Raw genomic sequence first — 20544 nt, forward strand, 5'->3', positions numbered from 1 at the left:
CGTTTGCAACGTTTAAAAGTTCAGGGGAAAGTATATGCCTCTACTGGTGTTGCCTTTTGAGCCAGTGTTGTTTCTGAAAATTAGTGTTAAGGGCCAATAATGCTTACTTGGTCACCGTGTGTGGACACATTTGTATGCAGTCACATGTTTATATACCCCCCGGCGCCAAATTCTCACTCTGAACTCAGTTCAAAACTTGAGAGCCCTGCATTTGTAATTTCTTCAGAATCACAGTTTCAGTTTCATCGCGGCTTTGTTTTCAGCTGTTTTCATTGAAGATGTCTGCCCATTCTGACACTCCTACTTAAGACATCGGATGTCTTAAGAAGTAGGCGGATGTCTACTTCTTAAGACACGGATGTCAGACGTCTTCATGAAAAATGATTGAGTTACGATGTCTTAAGAAGTAAGTTAGAGCGGCTAACCCAAACACTGTGCGGCTGCTGCTGCTTGGTAAATGAGAGCTCAGCGACTACTCTTGGAGAAAGGAGCCACGATTTATCCTGTTGCAAGAGTCGAAGCTAAGCAAAACGATTTCATTTCGTAAGTAACTTTTTGTTCTTCCACATAACCGTGTTACTGTAGTTCCTCACACTGATGATGAAATTAAGTTTGTAAATGTCTGGTCTCGATATATTTAGAAACTAAATCTTATCTAGGCACTCATTGAAGCAGAAGCGAGTATCCAAAGGTCAGTATACTTGCTAGGTCTAGGCTGCACAATGTTGTAATGTTAACCACGTTTTTTCATCCGTTTTGGCTGTTGCATTGGGATAACAAATACATTTGAGTAAAGAGTAGAAGGCTATCTGCCTTCTACTCTTTACTCAAGGGGGAGGGATGGTTATGCAACGAAATCGAATGCATGCCCCTACTTCTTTTTCTTCTAATAGCAGCTATCATGCATTGAGGAAAGAACAGCAGAACAGGGAAGTTTCCTTTGAGCTCTTTAGACTGCAAGATTGCTGTAACCCTTACTGTAAACTGAGCCTCTTGGGAACACGTTTCTCCTGAAAATGATAAAATAAATAGGAAAATGCACATTGTTTTGCACTTGGTTGTCAACCCGGAGTTTTTTTTTCACATTGACACACTGTATGTTGTACCCTATACTGTATTTGTTATTTTTCATTTTTTTATGGCCCTACCTCTCTTGCACGCCTACAAAAAAAATGTTTAGATTTAGGGCGTAAGCTCCATCAATTTAAGATAGTTTGACAGAAAAATACAGACTGGTGAAGTTATAAACTCTTGTACAGTTTAAATGTTTGATTATTTAAAATAAAAGGAAGTTTATAATCTCTTTGCCTTTTTATTGTGGCCCTCTGATTAAACACTGGCCCCACCTTGGCTCCACTAGTAAAATGTGTCTAGAACCGCCGCAGGTTATTTTAAAAGTAGAATATCTTAAAAAGTATAAAATATTAAAAAAAATCAGAAAAGAAGCGCGCGATTCCAAACTATACTGAACATTTAAAAAATTTGAATGGAGTTTCTAGGTGACAACTTGAGGAAGGAGATTGGTCCCAAAGTTTGTAGAGAATAATAAAGAGGAAAGATATAAAGAAAGAATACAACTTAAGAAGAACAATAGTTGAGCGCTGCATGCAGCACTCGCCTAATAAAACTTAAGAACAATAGTTGAGCGCCACATACAGCATTCAACTTTCAACATTCAACTGGAAAATGCATTTCCTGTAGAAAATGCGGTGAGTGCTGTAATGCTAAGGGACAAAATGACTGACCAGTAGCAGCAGTCATCGACGACTTACATTTCGCGTGTACGGATGAACGTTGCCATGGTAACAGCGAACTCCATCAAAGACGTCCGGTTACACTTTAGGATTGTGGGTAGTGTAGTGCTTTTAAATGGCATCGCGAATAAAATGAGTTTTTCTAAAAACTAGAAGTTCACGTGTGGCTTCTACAGGAACATATACCATCATTTCACAATATAACGGCGCGTGGCAAGTACACTTTGGATTGTTACGACATTATGGCTTTTAATCAAAACCTCCAATAATTAAGAGGGATTTTTATTTCGGGAACCACACTGTTGCTCGAACAATGACGACTTCCGGAGTCTCTTCGTCACCTCGGCTAAGCGGAAGTCGTCACCTCGCCTTGTCAGGAAAACACTTCCGCCTCAAGTTGTAAAGAAAACAGAGCAAGCTAAATGGTTTCCGACGACACTACCTAACCATTAAAGACAATTAACCAAAAGGTAGATATATGTTAATATTGTCATGAACCGATACAACGACACGATTTATACTCCGTTCCTTGTCTTCGCGCTTTAGTACTCTAACCGTAAATAAAAACTAGAAACAAACAATTGAAGTAAGCTAGGATGCTATGCTAACGGCTGCTATCGACAGCAGGACGGCCCTTAATTAATCACCGACTCCTAACGTCCTAATTAATTTGTCACTCTAACCACCAAAGTGTGCCCATGTTGTGAATGTTCAGTTAGCCATAACAAGCCTTACAGCTGTTACACTGTCTGCTGGGACGTCCGCTCAAGTTAGCTCGATGCGTTAGCACTGCTGTTGCTGGACTGTCATGTTTGGTAGTTAAAAATCGACAGTATCTTAACAATAAACTTTTAAAATAATAATTTTATGGCTTCACATGTATAGCTAGGTTAACTGTTTTATGAGCTTTAAATGAATGGGCCTAATGTGTGCCCCATAGGGATCACATTTTAAACATTAAGGTTTAATGTTTGGCTTTCTTTACGGGTTCTCTGAGGGGTATCTAAAGGTAATGCCATCGTCCCCATTAGCTCAGACCGATTGTTACTTTGTTAATCCGGGTTCAAAGAAATCTAAAAAATCGTTTCCCATTTGCATTACATTTGACTCCAAATAGAGTCTGTCTCTTCACTGCCTGATATAGAAACCCCATATGTGTCAAGGTAAATTATCATCTGTGATAATTTAATTATTATCTGTGATGACCAGACACCTGGAGCTGGCATGATTTCAGTCAGCAAACAATGGGCAGCAAAGAAGAGCAGAGAATGGCCATATTCAAAGTGCTGAGCAGCAGTAGCACGAACAGCGTTTTTCTACCCAGATAAGCAAAGTCACATGTCTGAGAAATGGACATGCAGATGATGGGCATGTCTACCGTAACCTGCAAGCCACAAGATAGTCAAATAAAGTGTGCATTCTACCTCACTGTTTACATGAGGATCAAATTAGCCATGGCTAAGGATACACCGATGGGCTTTTGTCGCACGCTTTTGTTTTTTTATCAAAGATAATATTAGCCTTCAAAACGATTAAATGTCTGAGTCGTTTGAATGTTTAGGTAGACGCCTGACTGAAAGTCCTTGTTGGCTTGTCTCTTCGCTGCCATCGCATTTCTTGTAATGGGGTTTGGTACCAATGCTTGCAGTACCGTAACCAATTAATCCTTGACACCACCGGGCCAGAAAAATACATGTTTCATTAGCCTGTTGCGGCTCCGGAAGGTATGTAAAAATTACTTACCAGAGTCGTAAACATTTTTTAAGAAAAGTTGACTCTCGACAAAGGTTTGCTATTGGATCAAAATGGGACCAAAAGGAAGGTGATTAATTATGATAATACGAATTTATGTATCACAAATGGGGCCTGGATCACATACGTGAAACGGTATCAAAGCGCAGTGTTTTGACCACAAATGATTCTACTGAACCCCGGGGCGTCTCAACACTTTACCCATGCTTTGTTTTCTTTTCTCCTTTTTTTACAGCTGTTGTCACTCTGGAGCTCGGGAAAGTGTACGGCCGTGTGTGTGGCTGAGAGTGTGGGTGTGTGTGCGTGTGTGTGTATGTGTGTGTGTGTGTGTTTGAGTGTGTGTGTGTGAGAGAGAGAGAGAGAGTCAGTGTCTCCCCCTGCTGTAGCCTTTTATATCTTTTTTTATTGGGCCGGGTTCCTCCCTGGAGAATGACAATGGAGGAGATGAAGAATGAAGCGGAGACCAGCTCCATGGTGTCAATGACGCTATATGCTGTGATGTACCCAGTTTTCAATGAGGTAGGGCCTCTTCTGAGGCACACATGTTGCATTGTTACTTTTTTTTTATTGCTATATTTTGCTATGTTCACATGCCATTCAACATGACAAGGCAGATGTAGTGGGGGATGCAGTGTTTACATTTATTTCAAGCTTTTCAAAGCTATTTCTTGCGACTTATTATTATTGCGAGTATTTTCCTCTTACTCACACATATTTAGTGTATAAATGTTTAGCTTTCAAAGGAAAACATTTTACACACTTCCCCTTTGTAACAATACCCGGTCGCTGTGGTCCTCAGCTTCCCATGCAACCATGTGGCAGATTGTCACGCAAAAACACGCAGCAGGCCATGCGCCTCTGCTCCGCTGTCACTCAGCACAGAAAACATCCGACGTTCGACTGAACCATGGGAAGGATTCTGCTGAGCCGTAGGATGTGGTGTGGTCGGCGAAAGATACTATGAACAGTCACACAATATTTACATTTACATTTAGGGCATTTAGCAGACGCTTTTATCCAAAGCGACTTACAATAAGTGCATTTGTTACAATAAGTACATTTGTCATAAGAAGTGAGCAGTGGTAAAATATGGCAGTGTGGTTGAATGGCCACGTACGTTTTAAAGGAGGACCAAACCCTTGAGGGCTCTCTGTAGGTTAAACACTTCTGATTGGCTGATATGGTTACCCTGTATCTGTGGATCATGATGCAACCCGCCTGTCTTTGAAATTGAAGAATGAAAGGAATAAACCTGAAAGCGTTTTCTAAAGTCAGGGTCAGGCAAATTGGATTTCCTTTAAGAGTCTCCACAGCATCAGCAAGGCTAGACGCTGTCCAAACAGAGTTGATACAAAGAACACTAGACACAGCCTTTCCTGGACTGGTAGGCCGTATCTGCAGTCAAGACATACAAACAAGCACCAAAAGATGGGAGCCTCTAGTTCAGGATGGACACACACGTACGCACAAACACACGCACCTCACACACGTGTCACAGACTGCTCATCGTTTCTCGGGTGTATTGATAAGAATAACTTATACTAATACTTATTTTGATCGACTTATTCCATGAAGGGTGTTGTCAAATGGGTGCATTTATAAGCAATACTGTTGTCCTGTGAAAAGGATTATGATTGAAAAGTGATATACAGTGAAACTACTGATAGGTGAGGAATAGTCTTTTTTATTTGTATGCCTTGCGTTTCTTCAGCTGGAGAGAATCAACCTTTCAGCGGCCCAGACTCTCAGAGCAGCCTTCATCAAGGTAGGAGCTCTCGCCTGGGGTTGAGCAGGGGGCATCTTTCATCCATTCATACACTGGGTTCTCCCCAGAATTTCTTCACAAAGTTGGAATGAGGGCAAAGCATCAAAAAGCTCTACTTATAATAACCGGCTTTTAATCAAGTAATCGCCTTGTTGACAGTGTTTTTATTCAGTACTTGGGACCCATCCTCCAAATGAGGATGTTTGTGTGTTTTTTCTCCTCATGCTCTTGCATAACGCTAGTATCATCTTTAAATGTCTTTAAATGGTTGTAAAACCCCAAAAAAGTCACATTTGTGCAGTGTATAAATAAAATTGCACTGCACGAATGTGATTTTTTTATTTTTTGTTTTACGACCATTTAAAGACCCCCCCCACCTTTGAAGCAAAGGACAATGCCACACTCCACCTAGGGTCCCTTATTAGGCCCCTCCGAACACGGACGCTGGGCGGTGGTGTCGAAGCCGCTTTATTGTAAAGTGTGTGGATAAATCCACATGAGGAGAATGGGGAAAAACAACGAAAAACACTCACTTATTTGGCGAGACCCCTGATATGTCGGCCATCTAGGCCTCCTCCCCCCTCCCCTCAAAAGGCAATGCAGACAGACATTGCCCAAGCTTACTGCGATAAGGTCATGAGTTCCCAGTTGGTCTTTGTGGGGAATCAAACCGTTCTACTCAAGCGCCTCTTCTTGCCCCCCCAAACATCTTTCCCCTGATGCAGATCAGCCTCGACATGAATCAATATAATGTTAATCAGAGGCGGGGGCTGTAAGCACAATAATATACCTCAATATATATCCCCTTTGGCAGAAATCCGCAAAAAAGCCAGACATTAAGAGTGCATGAAATTAGTTTTAATAAAAACTTGGACTATTATACGTGTGTGTGTGCGTGTGTGTGTATTTTTGTGTATCCCGACGTGTGCTGTGCATTATCCTTAAGCCCCACAGAGGGCAGCAGTTGACCAATGTTTTCCCCCTATAAACCGTCCCAGAACACCAGAGCTAGCCTATCTGCATCCCTGATTAGCGTTACAATGCATCCTAATAGTCATACATAGTGAACAAGGAAAACATCTTTGATGTCCTTGTGTCGATATCAGAGAACAGTTAAATTTGGATGTTACAGAGTGTGAGTCTTGGGTTTACAGCTGGACCCCCGGGTGTAGTTAGTCTGTTGCTTCTAATTTACTTATCTATGGCCTTCAGCTTGTGATGACTTTGACTAATGAATCTGGAGCACTTTGTCTATGCAGTATAACCTGACCTCAAGGCACTGGAACACTGCCTTCCAGGCAACGAAAAGCACAATGGCGGAACGAACAGCGACAATTTGATTAAACTAAAACTTGATTTATATATCAAACACATACGCCTTTCAGACTGTTGTACAAAGGCAGGAATCACATTTGAAGACTATCATTTAAAAGAGAAATGTTGAAGGGGTAAAATAAAATTCTAGATTTAAATGAAACCTAAAATATGAGGATGGACAGGTGTGGATAATAGCCCACGTTTTAAAGTATAGAGTGTTGAACCATCGGTGGTCTGGAAGTTAGAAGTTAGAGCGGCGTGCTGCACCGTGGCAGTCAGCAGGTCAGCCTCGCTGTGCTGGCCCTGTGGGGGCTGGTGAACACCTGCCCCCACAGCCTCATCAAAGGCCCACTCAAGAAGACGCACTGGATCACGCACTGCAGCTCTTAAACAAGTTGACAATGACACAGGAGAGGAGTTTCACCAAACACGTGGGTTCCATACCTAGAGTCGTAGCAGTTGATTCAAAAGCGAGGTCGTTTCCATATTGTTTGGCTGTCAAATAGAAATATATATCCTTAGAAAGCAGATGTTTGAGTGGGCATCAATCCAACTTATCAGGTGTGTTTTCAGGATGTTAGGGTGTAGGATGTGTGTTTAAGCATCATTTGTGGGTGTGTGTGTTTGTGTCAGTGTGTTTGTGTGTGTGTGTGTGTGTGTGCATGCGTTATTCGATTGGTAAACATGTACGGTAATATTCATACTGGTTTAAATAATACATTTGATAGTATTTCCCATCTTTGCTGAGCAAGAGTTTTGTTCAAAACTTCAGTGAATGAAACAAATAAAAGCCTGGGCTATTGAAGTTTTACGATACCACTGTCATGCACCTACCCGATGTCCAGTGGACCGGGTTGAATTCACTGCGGGTATCTCTTCTTATATCCATCTTACCAAAGATATTTGAGTGTCCTTCTCAACACTCTCTGATCTCACTAAAAGGCTGGCAGCGCGAAACAGCAATATCGACGATGTGTGTTTAAGCATCGTGTGTGTGTGTGTGTGTGTGTGTGTGTGTGTGTGTGTGTGTGTGTGTGTGTGTGTGTGTGTGTGTGTGTGTGTGTGTGTGTGTGTGTGTGTGTGTGTGTGTGTGTGTGTGTGTGTGTGTGCGCACGCGCGCGCCCTCGCAGGCGGAACGAGAGAACCCTGGCCTGACCCAGGATATCATCATGAAGATCCTGGAGAAGAAGAACGTTCAAATCAACTTCACAGAGTCTCTGTTGCGCATGGCCGCCGATGATGTGGAAGGTGGGTGGGTGCAAGGGAGGTTGGGAAAACAATCGTGGGAATGCAAGTGTGTGTATGTGTGTGGAAACAAGTGTTACAAGTGTTATTAATGAATTCAGCCTTGTGATAAGTCTCTAACACACACAGTGTGTGTGTGTGTGTGTGTGTGAGTGTGAGAGAGACATGCTTTTTAACCTGGCAGAGGTAAAAAAAAAAAAAAAAACAGTATCAGGTTATAAATGCACACCATATTCAGGTGTTCCCATGCTCCCCCCCCTCCTGCAGAGTTCATGATTGACCGTCCAGAGCAGGAGTTCCTGGACCTGAACGAGAAGGCCCGAGCTCTGAAGCACATCCTCAGCAAGATCCCAGATGAGATCAACGACCGAGTCCGCTTCCTGCAGACCATCAAGTGAGTCTGAGGCCCCCCCCCCCCCCTCACAGGGGGGGTCCTCACGGGGGGGGGGGGGGGGCGGACCGGACCATGACCAGGGTGGCTGTCAAACGCAGTCAGGTCTGCTGCCAATCAGAAACAAGGGATCACTATGGTGTGTGTGTGTGTGTGTGTGTGTGTGTGACTTAGAAGGGTCAATGTGTTGTTTTTGTTTAGTCAGCTTTGTTATTGGACAAAACGGGAACATTGCCAGAGATTGTGTGTGGTCGGGCATCTTTTCGATCTTTTAGTCAAAAGCAAAGACAATCAAAAAAATAATAAAAATACGATCACACACACACACACACACACAGTGTTGGAAAAGTTCACTTTGTACGTGAGCTAGTTCAAAGTTCAGTTCACAAATTTAAAAATCAACTAGTTCAGTTAAACGTTCATAATTCAAACTTTGAACTTAGTTCACAGTTCCAAAAAATGAACTAGTTAATAGTTATTTTTTTCAATACGTTGCTGTGAGCTATTATTTTTTTCTGGTTTTTTGAACATTGAGCCCCCTTTGTCTAGGATGAAATAGAGCGGTTGAATCAAGTATCATAGCGAAATACAGTTTCTATCGTGTTTTATTAGCGCATTTTATAAATGCCATTGATTACTGTTGGAACTCATTGCTCGTTGGCTGGAAATGGAAAGAGGGGGTGTTCACGTTTGGTTGTAGTCTTTTCGCTCGGTTCTAGGCCTACTGTTGAGACGGAGAACCGAGCGAAAAAACTACAACCAAACGTAAACAGCCCCCCTTTCCGTTTCCGGCCGACAAGCAATGATTCTAGGAGGTAATCTAGTCCGCTGAGCTAAGAGCCAGAGAGCTAACGTTATGGATTGTACATATTTATAATTCAAAATTCGTCTCAGCCTTTATACTACAGATACTCTAGGGTCTATAGCATAAAACCGCGTTGTCTGATTACAGTTTAATTCATTTTTCACAATTTAACAACTCTCGTTTTGAAGAATAATCACCGCGCCATTCGTTTCAATGGGAACCGCGACGGTTTATACTTTCAACATAAGGGTTACATATTTATAATTTGAAATTCGTCCCAGCCTTTACACGACAGATACTATAGGGTCTATAGCATATAACCGTGTTTTCTGATAACAGTTTAATGTAACAGTAAGCTGGCAACACCGCAACTGCAAATTAACCGCACGAAGATAACCATGGCAACCGGACAAACAACACAGCGTTCTGCGCGCGCATCCGCCGTGTTGATAAACAAATACCCCCCCTATTGAACGAAGTTAAACCGAGTGAGCGTGCCGTTCACAGACACCAGAATGAACGAGTTCACAGTAACGTTCATCAGGCAGTAATACAGTACGCTCAGTTCACGTTCGCCCAAAATATGAACGAGTTCATGAACTATCGTTCAATGAACGCGTTCAGGCACAACACTGCACACACACACACACACACACCGTGGCCATTACGTACGAGTGTTTCCATTAGTGCTGGGCGATATGGACCAAAACTCGTATCTCGATATTTTTTGTTCGAATGGCAATATACGATATTATAACGATATTTTGAATGAAACGGGTAAAGTGTGTAGTTTTAACTCCACGCCACAAGTATTCACCTTCAACCATTTATTTAGGTTTAGTTATTTTTTTTGCTCAACGAAGCACAGCTGGGCTTTAACAACAGATATGTAAGGGATAATGTATAGAACGCCGGTCATTATCGGGAAAATAAGCCCCGACAGGGCAACCAGGACACCGACGTACAGCGGAGGTGTCTTGCTTCGCTCTGAAGGGGCTTATTTTCGATTATGACCGGCGACGTTCTATACATTATCCCGCTTATTACACGGCTACCTAAACGAAAAATAACTTCATGGTGTGTCTTTTTACAATTCATTAGTGTTGATCAACAGAGAAATAGTCCGCCAAAGTTGTGACGTCGCTTAGAAACCAACGACGCCGGGGCTGACAAGTTACCGGACTACTTGCGGAGTAATACCAAAGACGTCATTAGAGGCAAAAAATCCTTTGTTTTCCTTGACAGCGGTCAATTATACTTAGCTACGGTGAATTATCAAATATAAATTCACCGCCGGAAGTTGTGAAGGGCCCATGCAAGTGAACGGAGCGTTAAGAAGAGCCGTGTAATAAAAAACAATAGTGTTGCCTGTTTGAAACATACAGAACCCGCACAGGAGAGACGTTCCCTCCAGAGCCGATGCTATCGGGGACAACACCCTTCACTTTGACTGGCAGTGGGTCTGCTTATAGGTCGGAATATGGTCGGAATGAAGCGGCCACCGATTCTTGACAGGCTGGGTACTTTATTCTTACACACAACCGGACTCGTTCATTACTTCACTAAATTGACACGCACGCTACCGCTCGCTCTCCTCGCTCTTACACTGACTCGCTGACGTCGACGCCAATGCAGCCTCCTATGTCAGTACTGACATAGGAGGCTGCATTGGCTAAAGTTGTTTGGATGCACAATGTATTATAACAAGGAGAGGCAAAGTTGTGCATTACAATGCAAACACAACAATAATTGGCACCAGTATGGCGCACTTAGAAGAGCAATCAACAACTGAATAAATGCCAGGTATACAACTGTACCATCAGAAGGTTCCGCATAGCCTAGATTTTGGCATAAATGTACATTTATCAAGTACAAACAGCCTAGGTTTTCACTAAGTGTCTAAGATTAAATGATGCAAATAAAATGAATTGCTATCTATTGTTATCGTGGATATTTTCTTAACACATTTTTATACAAACCCATGCATTCTGTTTGATTTTCAAACAAGCAGTTGGGTGAGTGGTCTAACATCTGCCCTATAGCAGGGGCGACCAGAGTTCGCGTCCTTGGTATGTCATTGAATTCTTGCAGTTGGCTTATTTTTGTAATTTCCTTTATATCATAGAAATTAGGCCTAACAATTGACTTTTTATCTAAAAAACATGTCTTACAATATCCCTAAAACCCAAATATAACTTGCAACAACCCATGGTAAAGTTAATGTTAATATTAATGTTACTGATAGTGAAGCCTTTGTCACAATGACAATGCTGCATGGGAAAATGCAGCCACACAAATTCCATTCAGGTGACTTTCTTGGCAGGCAGCCAAGAAGAATTCTATTGAGAAAAATACAATGGTCAGTCAATTTAGAATATTCAAAGAAATGGAAAATAAATGGCATGACAAGTTCTTTGATTTCTCGAGTAATCCTTCCTAAATTACTAATTGCATGGGGTTTGAACCCCGGTCAACCGGGTGCAAGTCCGACACGTTACCTCGAGACTATCACCCATGTCTATAAATTCATGGTCAATATTAAATTAAAATATGTTAAGCTTAATACTACTTATGCATTCAACAGATCAGCGATTTCTTTGCCAGATAGCCTCCCTAACTAACCTGAGCAAGGAGCGGCTGAACTGCGTTGATGGAACGGCTTAAGCCTCAAGTGGAAGTTGGCGTTAGTTCTAACCGGGCTTAATCAACTAAGCGCCGCTTTCGTTAGCGACTTTGATGGAATACCCCTCAAGTATACACAACTAAGTATACACAACCCAATGTATTCACAACACAAAGTATTCACAACCAAGTATACACAGCCTAGTACAAACAACACAAAGTTTACACAGCCTTGTATCACTACACAAAGTATACACAACCAAGTATACACAACACAAAGTATACACAACCTAGTACACAAAACACAAAGTATACACAACCAAGTATACACTAAGTATTCACAACCAAGTATACACAACCAGGTATACACAACACACAATATTCAAAACCAAGTATACACAACCAAGTATATGCAGCATATTGTTGCGTGTGTCTGATACCATGTGCATCGATTACGTCCCGCCTACCTGCTGTGTAGAGCATGTCTGGGTGGACCCATGGAGGTCTGTGTTGTCTGGACCCACTGAGAGTCTGTTGTTGTCTGGACCCACTGGGTGTATGTTAATGTCTGACCAAATGTTTGACCAAAATAATAGTGATTATGATTTTTTTCCATAATCCTGCAGCCCTAACTGAGAGTCTGTGTTGATGTCTGGACCCACTGAGGGTGTTTAAATGAGTTCTGCAATAGACTTGTCATGATGTGTCTCTGTTCGGTTACAGGGACATTGCAAGCGCCATCAAAGAGCTGCTGGACACGGTCAACAACGTCATAAAGAAATATCAGTACCAGAACCGCAGGGTGAGCTGACCAATGGTCTCTTGCTCTCTCGCTCTCTCACTCTCTCTCACTCTCTCTCGCTCTTTCATTTATTTGAATATCCACCCCGCCCCATTTAAGCAGATTAATCTCTTTTTCACTGTAAGGGAGAAATACAAACAGAAATACGATTAGGGAATCGTAGCTTGTCTCTCTCTCTCTCGCTCTCTTGCTCTCACTCTCTCTCTCGCTCTCTCTCTCTCTCGCTCTCTTGCTCTCTCTCTCTCTCTCTCTCTCTCTCTCTCTCTCTCTCTCTCTCTCTCTCTCTCTCTCTCTCTCTCTCTCTCTCTCTCTCTCTCTCTCTCTCTCTCTCTATCTATCTATCTCGCTCTCACTCTGACTAAGTTAACCATACTCATGTCCTCTGTTCTAACTCACTTAACCTATTATCTATACCTATAACCTATACCTATAACTAATTAGGTGAGTTCTGCATGCAGCGCTCAACTATTTTTTTTCTTAAGTTTTATTCTTTCTTTCTTTATATCCAAGTTTCCTCTTTATTATTCTCTACAAACTTTGGGACCTATCTCCTTCCTCAATTCTTCACCTAGAGTACCATTCAGATTTTAAAATGTTCATATTAGCTTGGAATCGCACGCCTCTTTTCAGATTTTTTAAATATTTAATACTTTTTAAGATATTCTACTTTTAAAATACTAATTTTTTTTTACCATGGATGTCAATGGGGGTACGGCGGATTTAGTTACTTTTTAAGACGTAACTAAATCAATTTTCAACCGTTTATCTTTGTTCAAGCCATTTAACAAATCTACACACTTGTATCTTCAATAATATCTGAACGGAATTTCTATATAATTTAGACTTTCTTCAGAATCACAGTTTTAGTTTCATAGCGGCTTCCTTTTCAGCTGTTTTCATTGAAGACGTTTGCCCATTCATACTTTGCAGTCATGTGACTACCATGGCTACCTGGAGGGCAACAAACGCCGACAAAATGGCGACGGACAGCGGCCAGCTAGGGGAATTGTAGCCTTGCAGATTTCCAGTAGGCCTACTACAATCAATCAACTATTAAGACCATAAATGTTCAAATTAGATATCAAGAAAAGATAAACATACTCAGAATTTGTGATCCATACACAGCAACCGTCTCGACCAGACTTGGAGTTTGGAGATATTTACATTTATCTTATAGAGAATCCGTCACCTTATACCGCACAAAAAATGAAAGCCTACGAAAGTATGGATAGCAAACTTTTTTTCAAGAGTGGATGGGTTAACAACGTTGTCGTATGGGAGGTGAAAAACAGGAATATCTTCATAATCAAAGCAAAGGTGAGGGACTATCTAGCTATCCGCAAAACGATCAACAAATAGTTTTTTTCTGAATCAAATAACTTTTAAGTAGCTCTTTTATTGACCAAGTAATGCGGTAGCGTCCACACAAGTTACATTTTCTCAAGCATTTCTGAAGTTCCGGCGCAGTGGAGCTTTTTGCTGCGCTTAGGATCGTTTAGTGACGCCTCCGCCATTGTTGCCAGATTGGGCCAGATTTCCCGCCCAATCTGGCAACACTGGCAATCCCCATGACGGCAGAGGTAGGGTTATTTTCATTTTGAAATAATCGTAATTATAATGTGTAATTAAACAATATATATTACTTATGGCAAATTCTAATCTTATAGACAATAATACAGTCTTTCTCCTTTTCGGATGGGGTAAAAACATAACCCCGGCTTCAGTCCTCTGCAGTTAGTACGTCTAATCGCACAGCAACTATCTGGCATATCGTTTTCACCTCAAAATACCAACTTTCGTTTCGTATGGTAAAACTGGCGACGTCCTGGCAGATCCTTGATTAGGTTACTAAGTTGCTAGAGAACGTTGTTCTTGCCCGCCAGCCAGTCGTCGTGACGTCCCTTGCAAAGTATGAATTCTGAGACTCCTACTTCTTAAGACATCGTAACTCAAGCCCCGGATCTTTTGGAAATAGCCCTGGATCGCTGTGCCGTCAAAAAAAACAAAAAAAAACATGATGATTGAATGAATAATGATGAAAATAGCCCCGTAGAGTTTACTTCTTTGTGGTTGCATTACCAGCAGCCACAGATGCAACATTGTAGCCAGTGAAAACCGCAAAATTCTGACGTGTACATTTATGGGCAGATTTAGAATCATTTGTTGCAAAATGTTGCAAATTTTATTCTGTATACATAGCGCATCACGTCGATATTGCTGTTTAGTGCTGCTGTAGTTTGCAGAGATTCAGGAGACCGGCAATGAATTCAACCCGGTCCACTTGACATCGGGTAGGCGCATGACAGTGTTTATTTGGCTACAGGCTTTTCTAATGTCTCATTTTGGCTGCTGGTGTATGTGGTGCACTTTCCTATCCTTAAGTAAACATTAACCTACTCAATAGGCCTGTCCCGACGTGAGTCAGACATGACGATTGGTCTTTCCTTCTCAAACTACGTTAGAATTGCATGTTCATCAGCCCGATTTTCAAATTTTCTCGGGGGAGAAACCCCTCGAACCCACGTTTTTAAAAGGACTAACTTCTGGGCTTCAGCCCCGAATGTTTTCAATTGCTAGCGACGCTCCTGTCGTAACTCAAACATTTTTCAACCGTTCACCGTCTTTCAAAGCATTTAACATATTTACACATTCTATGTATGGATGTTTGGAAAGTATCTTCAATAATATCCAAACGGAATTTCGATATCATTTATACTTTCTTGAGAATCACAGTTTTAGTTTGATACCTGCTTCGTTTTCAGTTGGTGTCATTGATTTACGTTGACGCTGGAGCGTGAGGACGTTCAGCAGTGTTGCCAGATTGGGCGGTTTTTCCCGCTCTATTGGACTACTTTCAATCACGCACCGGCTCGCTATTCTCTTAAACACACGCACGCACGCACGCACAGCAGCAGTGCAGGGCAATACAGTTGACTTTCAGATTCTTCAGTTCAATTCATTTTACATTTCTGCATTTTTAGCATTGCTTTGCGCTTTTCATTCAGCTGTCACTTTATTCGTTTCCAACCATTTACATTTTCTTAAATGGTGTGCATGTTTACATTGTTTACTCCATTTAGACTTTTGTTCAAATCCCTTCACTTGATTTAAGCCATTTAACGTTTCTTTATGTCTTAATCTATGTGGCATTATTAAAAAATATTTTCAACCTGACTTTGTACTACAGCACTCACCGCATTTTCTGCAGGAAATGCATTTTGTAGTTTCTTCTGTTCTAACTAACATAACCTAACTCATGGAACTAACCTTTCCTAACTCATGTCCACTGTTCTAACTAACTTAAGCTACTCATTTTAACTTAACTAACTTACCTTACTCCTGTCCCCTGTTCTAACTACCTTAACCTAACTCAACTTAACTTCACCAACATAACCTATCTTTTGACCCCTGTTCTAACTAACCTAACGTAACTCGTGTTAACTTAACCAACCTAACCTAACTCTTGTCCCCTGTTCTAACTAACCTACAGTGGGGAGAACAAGTATTTGATACACTGCCGATTTTGCAGGTTTTCCCACTTACAAAGCATGTAGAGGTTTGTAATTTTCATCATAGGTACACTTCAACTGTGAGAGACGGAATCTAAAACAAAAATCCAGAAAATCACATTGTATGATTTTTAAGTAATTAATTTGCATTTTATTGCATGACATAAGTACTTGATCACCTACAAACCAGTAAGAATTCCGGCTCTCACAGACCTGTTAGTTATTCTTTAAGAAGCTCTCCTGTTCTCCACTCATTACATGTATTAACTGCACCTTTTTTAACTTGTTACCTGTATAAAAGACACCTGTCCACACACTCAATCAAACAGACTCCAACCTCTCCGCAATGGCCAAGACCAGAGAGCTGTGTAATGACATCAGGGATAAAATCGTAGACCTGCACAAGGGTGGGATGGGCTACAGGACAATAGGCAAGCAGCTTGGTGAGAAGGCAACAACTGTTGGCGCAATTATTAGAAAATGGAAGAAGTTCAAGATGACGGTCAATCTCCCTCGGCCTGGGGCTCCATGCAAGATCTCACCTCATTGGGGCATCAATGATCATGAGGAAGGTGAGTGATCAGCCCAGAACTACACGGCAGGACCTGGTCAATGACCTGAAGAGAGCTGGGACCACACTCTCAAAGAAAATCATTAGTAACACACTACGCCATCATGGATTAAAATCCTGTAGTGCACGCAAGGTCCCCCTGCTCAAGCCAGCGCATGTCCAGGCTCGTCTGAAGTTTGCCAATGACCATCTGGATGATCAAGAAGAGGAATGGGAGAAGGTCATGTGGTCTGATGAGACAAAAATAGAGCTTTTTGGTCTAAACTCCACTCACCGTGTTTGGAGGAAGAAGAAGGATGAGTACAACCCCAAGAACACCATCCCAACCGTGAAGCATGGAGGTGGAAACATCATTCTTTGGGGATGCTTTTCTGCAAAGGGGACAGAACGACTGCACCGTATTGAGGGGAGGATGGATGGGGCCATGTATCGCGAGATCTTGGCCAACAGCCACCTTCCCTCAGTAAGAGCATTTAAGATGGGTCGTGGCTGGGTCTTCCAGCATGACAACGACCCGAAACACACAGCCAGGGCAACTAAGGAGTGGCTCCATAAGAAGCATCTCAAGGTCCTGGAGTGGCCTAGCCAGTCTCCATACCTGAACACAATAGAACATCTTTGGAGGGAGCTGAAAGTCTGTATTGCCCAGCGAGAGCCCCGAAACCTGAAGGATCTGGCGAAGGTCTGTATGGAGGAGTGGGCCAAAATCCCTGCTGCATTGTGTGCAAACATGGTCAAGAACTACAGGAAACGTATGATCTCTGTTATTGCAAACAAAGGTTTCTGTACCAAATATTAAGTTCTGCTTTTCTGATGTATCAAATACTTATGTCATGCAATAAAATACAAATTAATTACTTAAAAATCATACAATGTCATTTTCTGTTTTTTTTGTTTTAGATTCCGTCACTCACAGTTGAAGAGTACCTATGATAAAAATTATAGACTTCTACATGCTTTCTAAGTGGGAAAACCTGTAAAACCTGCAGTGTATCAAATACTTGTTCTCCCCACTGTAACATAACTAATGTTAACTTAACCCGTGTTAACTAGCCTAACCTACCTCCTGTCCCCTGCTCTCCGCTTGAAGGCCCTGGAGCACCAGAAGAAGGAGTTTGTGAAGTACTCCAAGAGCTTCAGCGACACCCTGAAGACCTACTTTAAGGACGGAAAGTGAGTAGTTCAACCAGGGCCGCAGGTTACCTCTAGTTAGCTCTAGTAGTGAGTACGACCCCACAGTCACCCAGGGCCGCTAGTTACCTCTAGTTTCCTTTAGTAGTGAGTAGGACCCCACTTTCACCCAGGGCCGCTAGTTACCTCTAGTTAGCTCTAGTAGTGAGTACGACCCCGCAGTCACCCAGGGCCGCTAGTTACCTCTAGTAACGAGTACGACCCCGCAGTCACCCAGGGCCGCTAGTTACCTCTAGTTAGCTCTAGTAGTGAGTACGACCCCACTGTCACCCAGGGCCGCTAGTTACCTCTAGCTGGCTCTAGTAGTGAGTGACCCCACAGTCACCCAGGGTGACTGTGGGGTCACTCACATTTCCTGTAAGAAGAATGAGGAAATCCGCTGGCGTAACCAGTGTACATCCTCTGAGCTAGACCGGTTCTATTACACTCTGTAGCAGTAGCACTCTTTAGAGGTCTGCTTGTTGACTGGGTGTGTGTGTGTTTTCTCTCTGTTACAGGGCAATTAATGTGTTCATCAGTGCAAACCGGCTCATCCACCAAACCAACCTCATTCTCCAAACCTTCAAAACCGTGGCCTAGCAACCCCCCAGACTACCACCCCCCCCTTCCCCCCCCTCCTCTGGGGGCTGCTGATAGGACGCTTGCAGAGGGGAGGACCCCTATCTGTAAATTAGAGAGTAGATTTTAGAGCTGGGCTGAATTCCATTCGATCGAGAATCCAACCGAGGGAGTGAAGGTGCCATCTTTACTTTTTTTATCTTTCTTTTTTTTTCCCCAGACAGGATTTGTCCGGTCATGAAGTGTGGAGCAGAGAATGCCGTCAGCCAAACATCTCGACAGTTGATTTTATTTTGACAGTTTTAATTTATAACCCTGGTCTTTGTTGTTATTGGGTTTCTTTTTTCAGGAGAGGTGTTTATTAAAGACTAATTGCCATTTTTCTAATATATTCCCGTTGATGATTTGAATTTTAGCTTTCCGATTGTAGTGGTGAGTCTAGGTGTGTGCGCTGCAGTACGCTATCCGTTTTGTTTGCTTTGAGGTCCCCCCCCCCCCCCCCCCGGTAAAAAAAAAAAAAGGCTTCGGTCTCTTGTGTTCACTTGGCTGGGGGAGGAACCAGAGGGGGTCTCTGGGCTGTGGCCCCGTGCGGCCCCTCTAGCCAACCCGCTGTCATCCTTGCTCTCCAGAAGACCGCCAAAAGACTTTCAGCACACTGCGCCTTACAAGACGTCCCGTAACATTCCCTCCCCGTCACTGAGTGTGCTAGCATACGGAGCATTCCCTGACCCTGGGATTGCAGTGGGAGAGATAGACGCCCTGTATTTAACGGATATCTGGTTGCAAATGTTCAATAAACAGTTTCCAAATGTTAACTTTTTTTCGTATGTATATGTATATGTATCTTTTGTCTAGCTCATCTTTGGTGTGTGTGTGTGTGTGTGTGTGTGTGTGTGTGTGTGTGTGTGTGTGTTTTCCAGCACCACAGGTGTGCAGCCTTCCCCAGCCCCTAATTATCTAATTAGTCTGACGTGTTTGAAGCGGCCACCAACCTCATACACTGTTTCCCTGTGACTCGCCCTTTAAACAACAGACTCTGAACCAAATCTAACCTCACCACAGCTGAACCTACAAAGCGCTAGCCTGTAAAACCTTTGTTGTGAGCTGACTACGCAAGATCTACATTGTGGGCCCATAACTAGATCAGCCGTTTCCTGACGGGCCACCCGCCCCCCCACCCGGGGCCAGCTGGGACGTCATCGAGATTAGCTTTGTGTAAAATAGAGATCTCGATTCTCCAGTATGAAACGTGAAAACATTCCGTAACAAAGGTTGAATCATAGGAGTCAATTCCTGGTGGGGATGCGTCCCCACCAGTTTTCGTCAAGATTCATTTTGTACCCACCACTTGTAAAAAAAAACTTGAGTTGAATTATGGATTCTTACACGGGTCTCCTCAATGCCGTGGAACGCTTCGTTCACTTGCATGGGCTCTTCACAACTTCCGGCGGTGAATTATATTTGATAATTCACCGTTGCTAAGTATAATTTACCGCTGTCAAGGAAAACAAAGGAATTTTTTCCCTCTAATGACGTCTTTGGTATTACTCCGCAAGTAGTCCGGTAATTTGTCAGCCCCAGCGTCTTCGGTTGCTAAGCGACATCAACGTCTTTGGCGGACTATTTCTCTGCTGATCAACACACTACGAATGCTGGTAACAAATAAATTGTAAAAAGACACACCATGTGAAGTTATTTTTTCGTTTTGGCAAGCAGCCGTGTAATAAGCGGGATAATGTATAGAACGTCGCCGGTCATTATTGAAAATAAGCCCCTTCAGGGCGAAGCAAGCCTTCGCTGCGCGTCCGTGCCATGTTCGCCCTGTCGGGGCTTATTTTCCCTAAAATGACCGGCGTTCTATATATTATCCCTTACTTATTACACGGCTCTTCTCAATGCTGTGGACTGCTCCATTCACTTGCATGGGCCTTTCCCAACGTTCAGCTGTCAATTATTTTTGTTTATTACGGTTCTTCTCAATGCAGTGGAATGCTCACGTCCAGCATATTTGACCGCTGTCAAGGAAAGTGGATTTTTTTGCCTCTGATTCACGTCATCTGTATCACTCCGCAGTCCGGTTGACTGCGGATGATAACAAATACATTGGAAAAAGACTGCAGACCACTGTCACATAAATACAGTGCAACAGCTGTGCAACAAATATTTCTTTCTTTTTCAGTCTTGACGTCTTTTGTAGTGCTGTGTGTAGCCACACGTGTGCCCCTTCTGAACTTAAACACGCAGTTAATTTCCTTTCCTAGC

General features: G+C 42.6%; 1 protein-coding gene across 2 annotated transcripts; it reads left to right on the plus strand.

Annotated features, from left to right (window-relative positions):
* Positions 1-196: 196 nt before the first annotated feature.
* LOC307087217 (programmed cell death protein 10) lies at positions 197-19112 on the plus strand. 2 transcript variants are annotated; one of them, XM_079752709.1, is made up of 8 exons: positions 197-543; positions 3742-4025; positions 5218-5271; positions 7719-7836; positions 8101-8227; positions 12375-12453; positions 17624-17706; positions 18222-19112. In XM_079752709.1, exons 2-8 carry the CDS (start codon positions 3936-3938, stop codon positions 18301-18303), a joined length of 633 nt encoding a protein of 210 aa, XP_079608835.1. In that variant the 5' UTR covers positions 197-543; positions 3742-3935; the 3' UTR covers positions 18304-19112. The 2 variants fall into 2 exon arrangements, with proteins under 2 accessions (XP_079608835.1, XP_079608834.1); XM_079752708.1 differs by lacking the exon at positions 197-543 and adding an exon at positions 2093-2224.
* The last annotated feature ends 1432 nt before the right edge of the window (positions 19113-20544 follow it).

This window comes from Pollachius pollachius (genome assembly GCF_949987615.1).
Source record: "Pollachius pollachius genome assembly, chromosome: 15".
In the NCBI taxonomy this organism is placed as follows: Eukaryota; Metazoa; Chordata; class Actinopteri; order Gadiformes; family Gadidae; genus Pollachius; species Pollachius pollachius.

What these genes read in the sequence shown, in the direction of transcription:
- LOC307087217 (XM_079752709.1), top strand. Translation starts at nt 3,936, where the DNA reads ATGACAATGGAGGAGATGAAGAATGAAGCGGAGACCAGCTCCATGGTG. An exon ending in TCAGAGCAGCCTTCATCAAG is followed by an intron (nt 5,272 to 7,718) that starts GTAGGAGCTCTC and finishes GCGCCCTCGCAG; the next exon opens with GCGGAACGAGAGAACCCTGG. An exon ending in CGCTTCCTGCAGACCATCAA is followed by an intron (nt 8,228 to 12,374) that starts GTGAGTCTGAGG and finishes GTTCGGTTACAG; the next exon opens with GGACATTGCAAGCGCCATCA.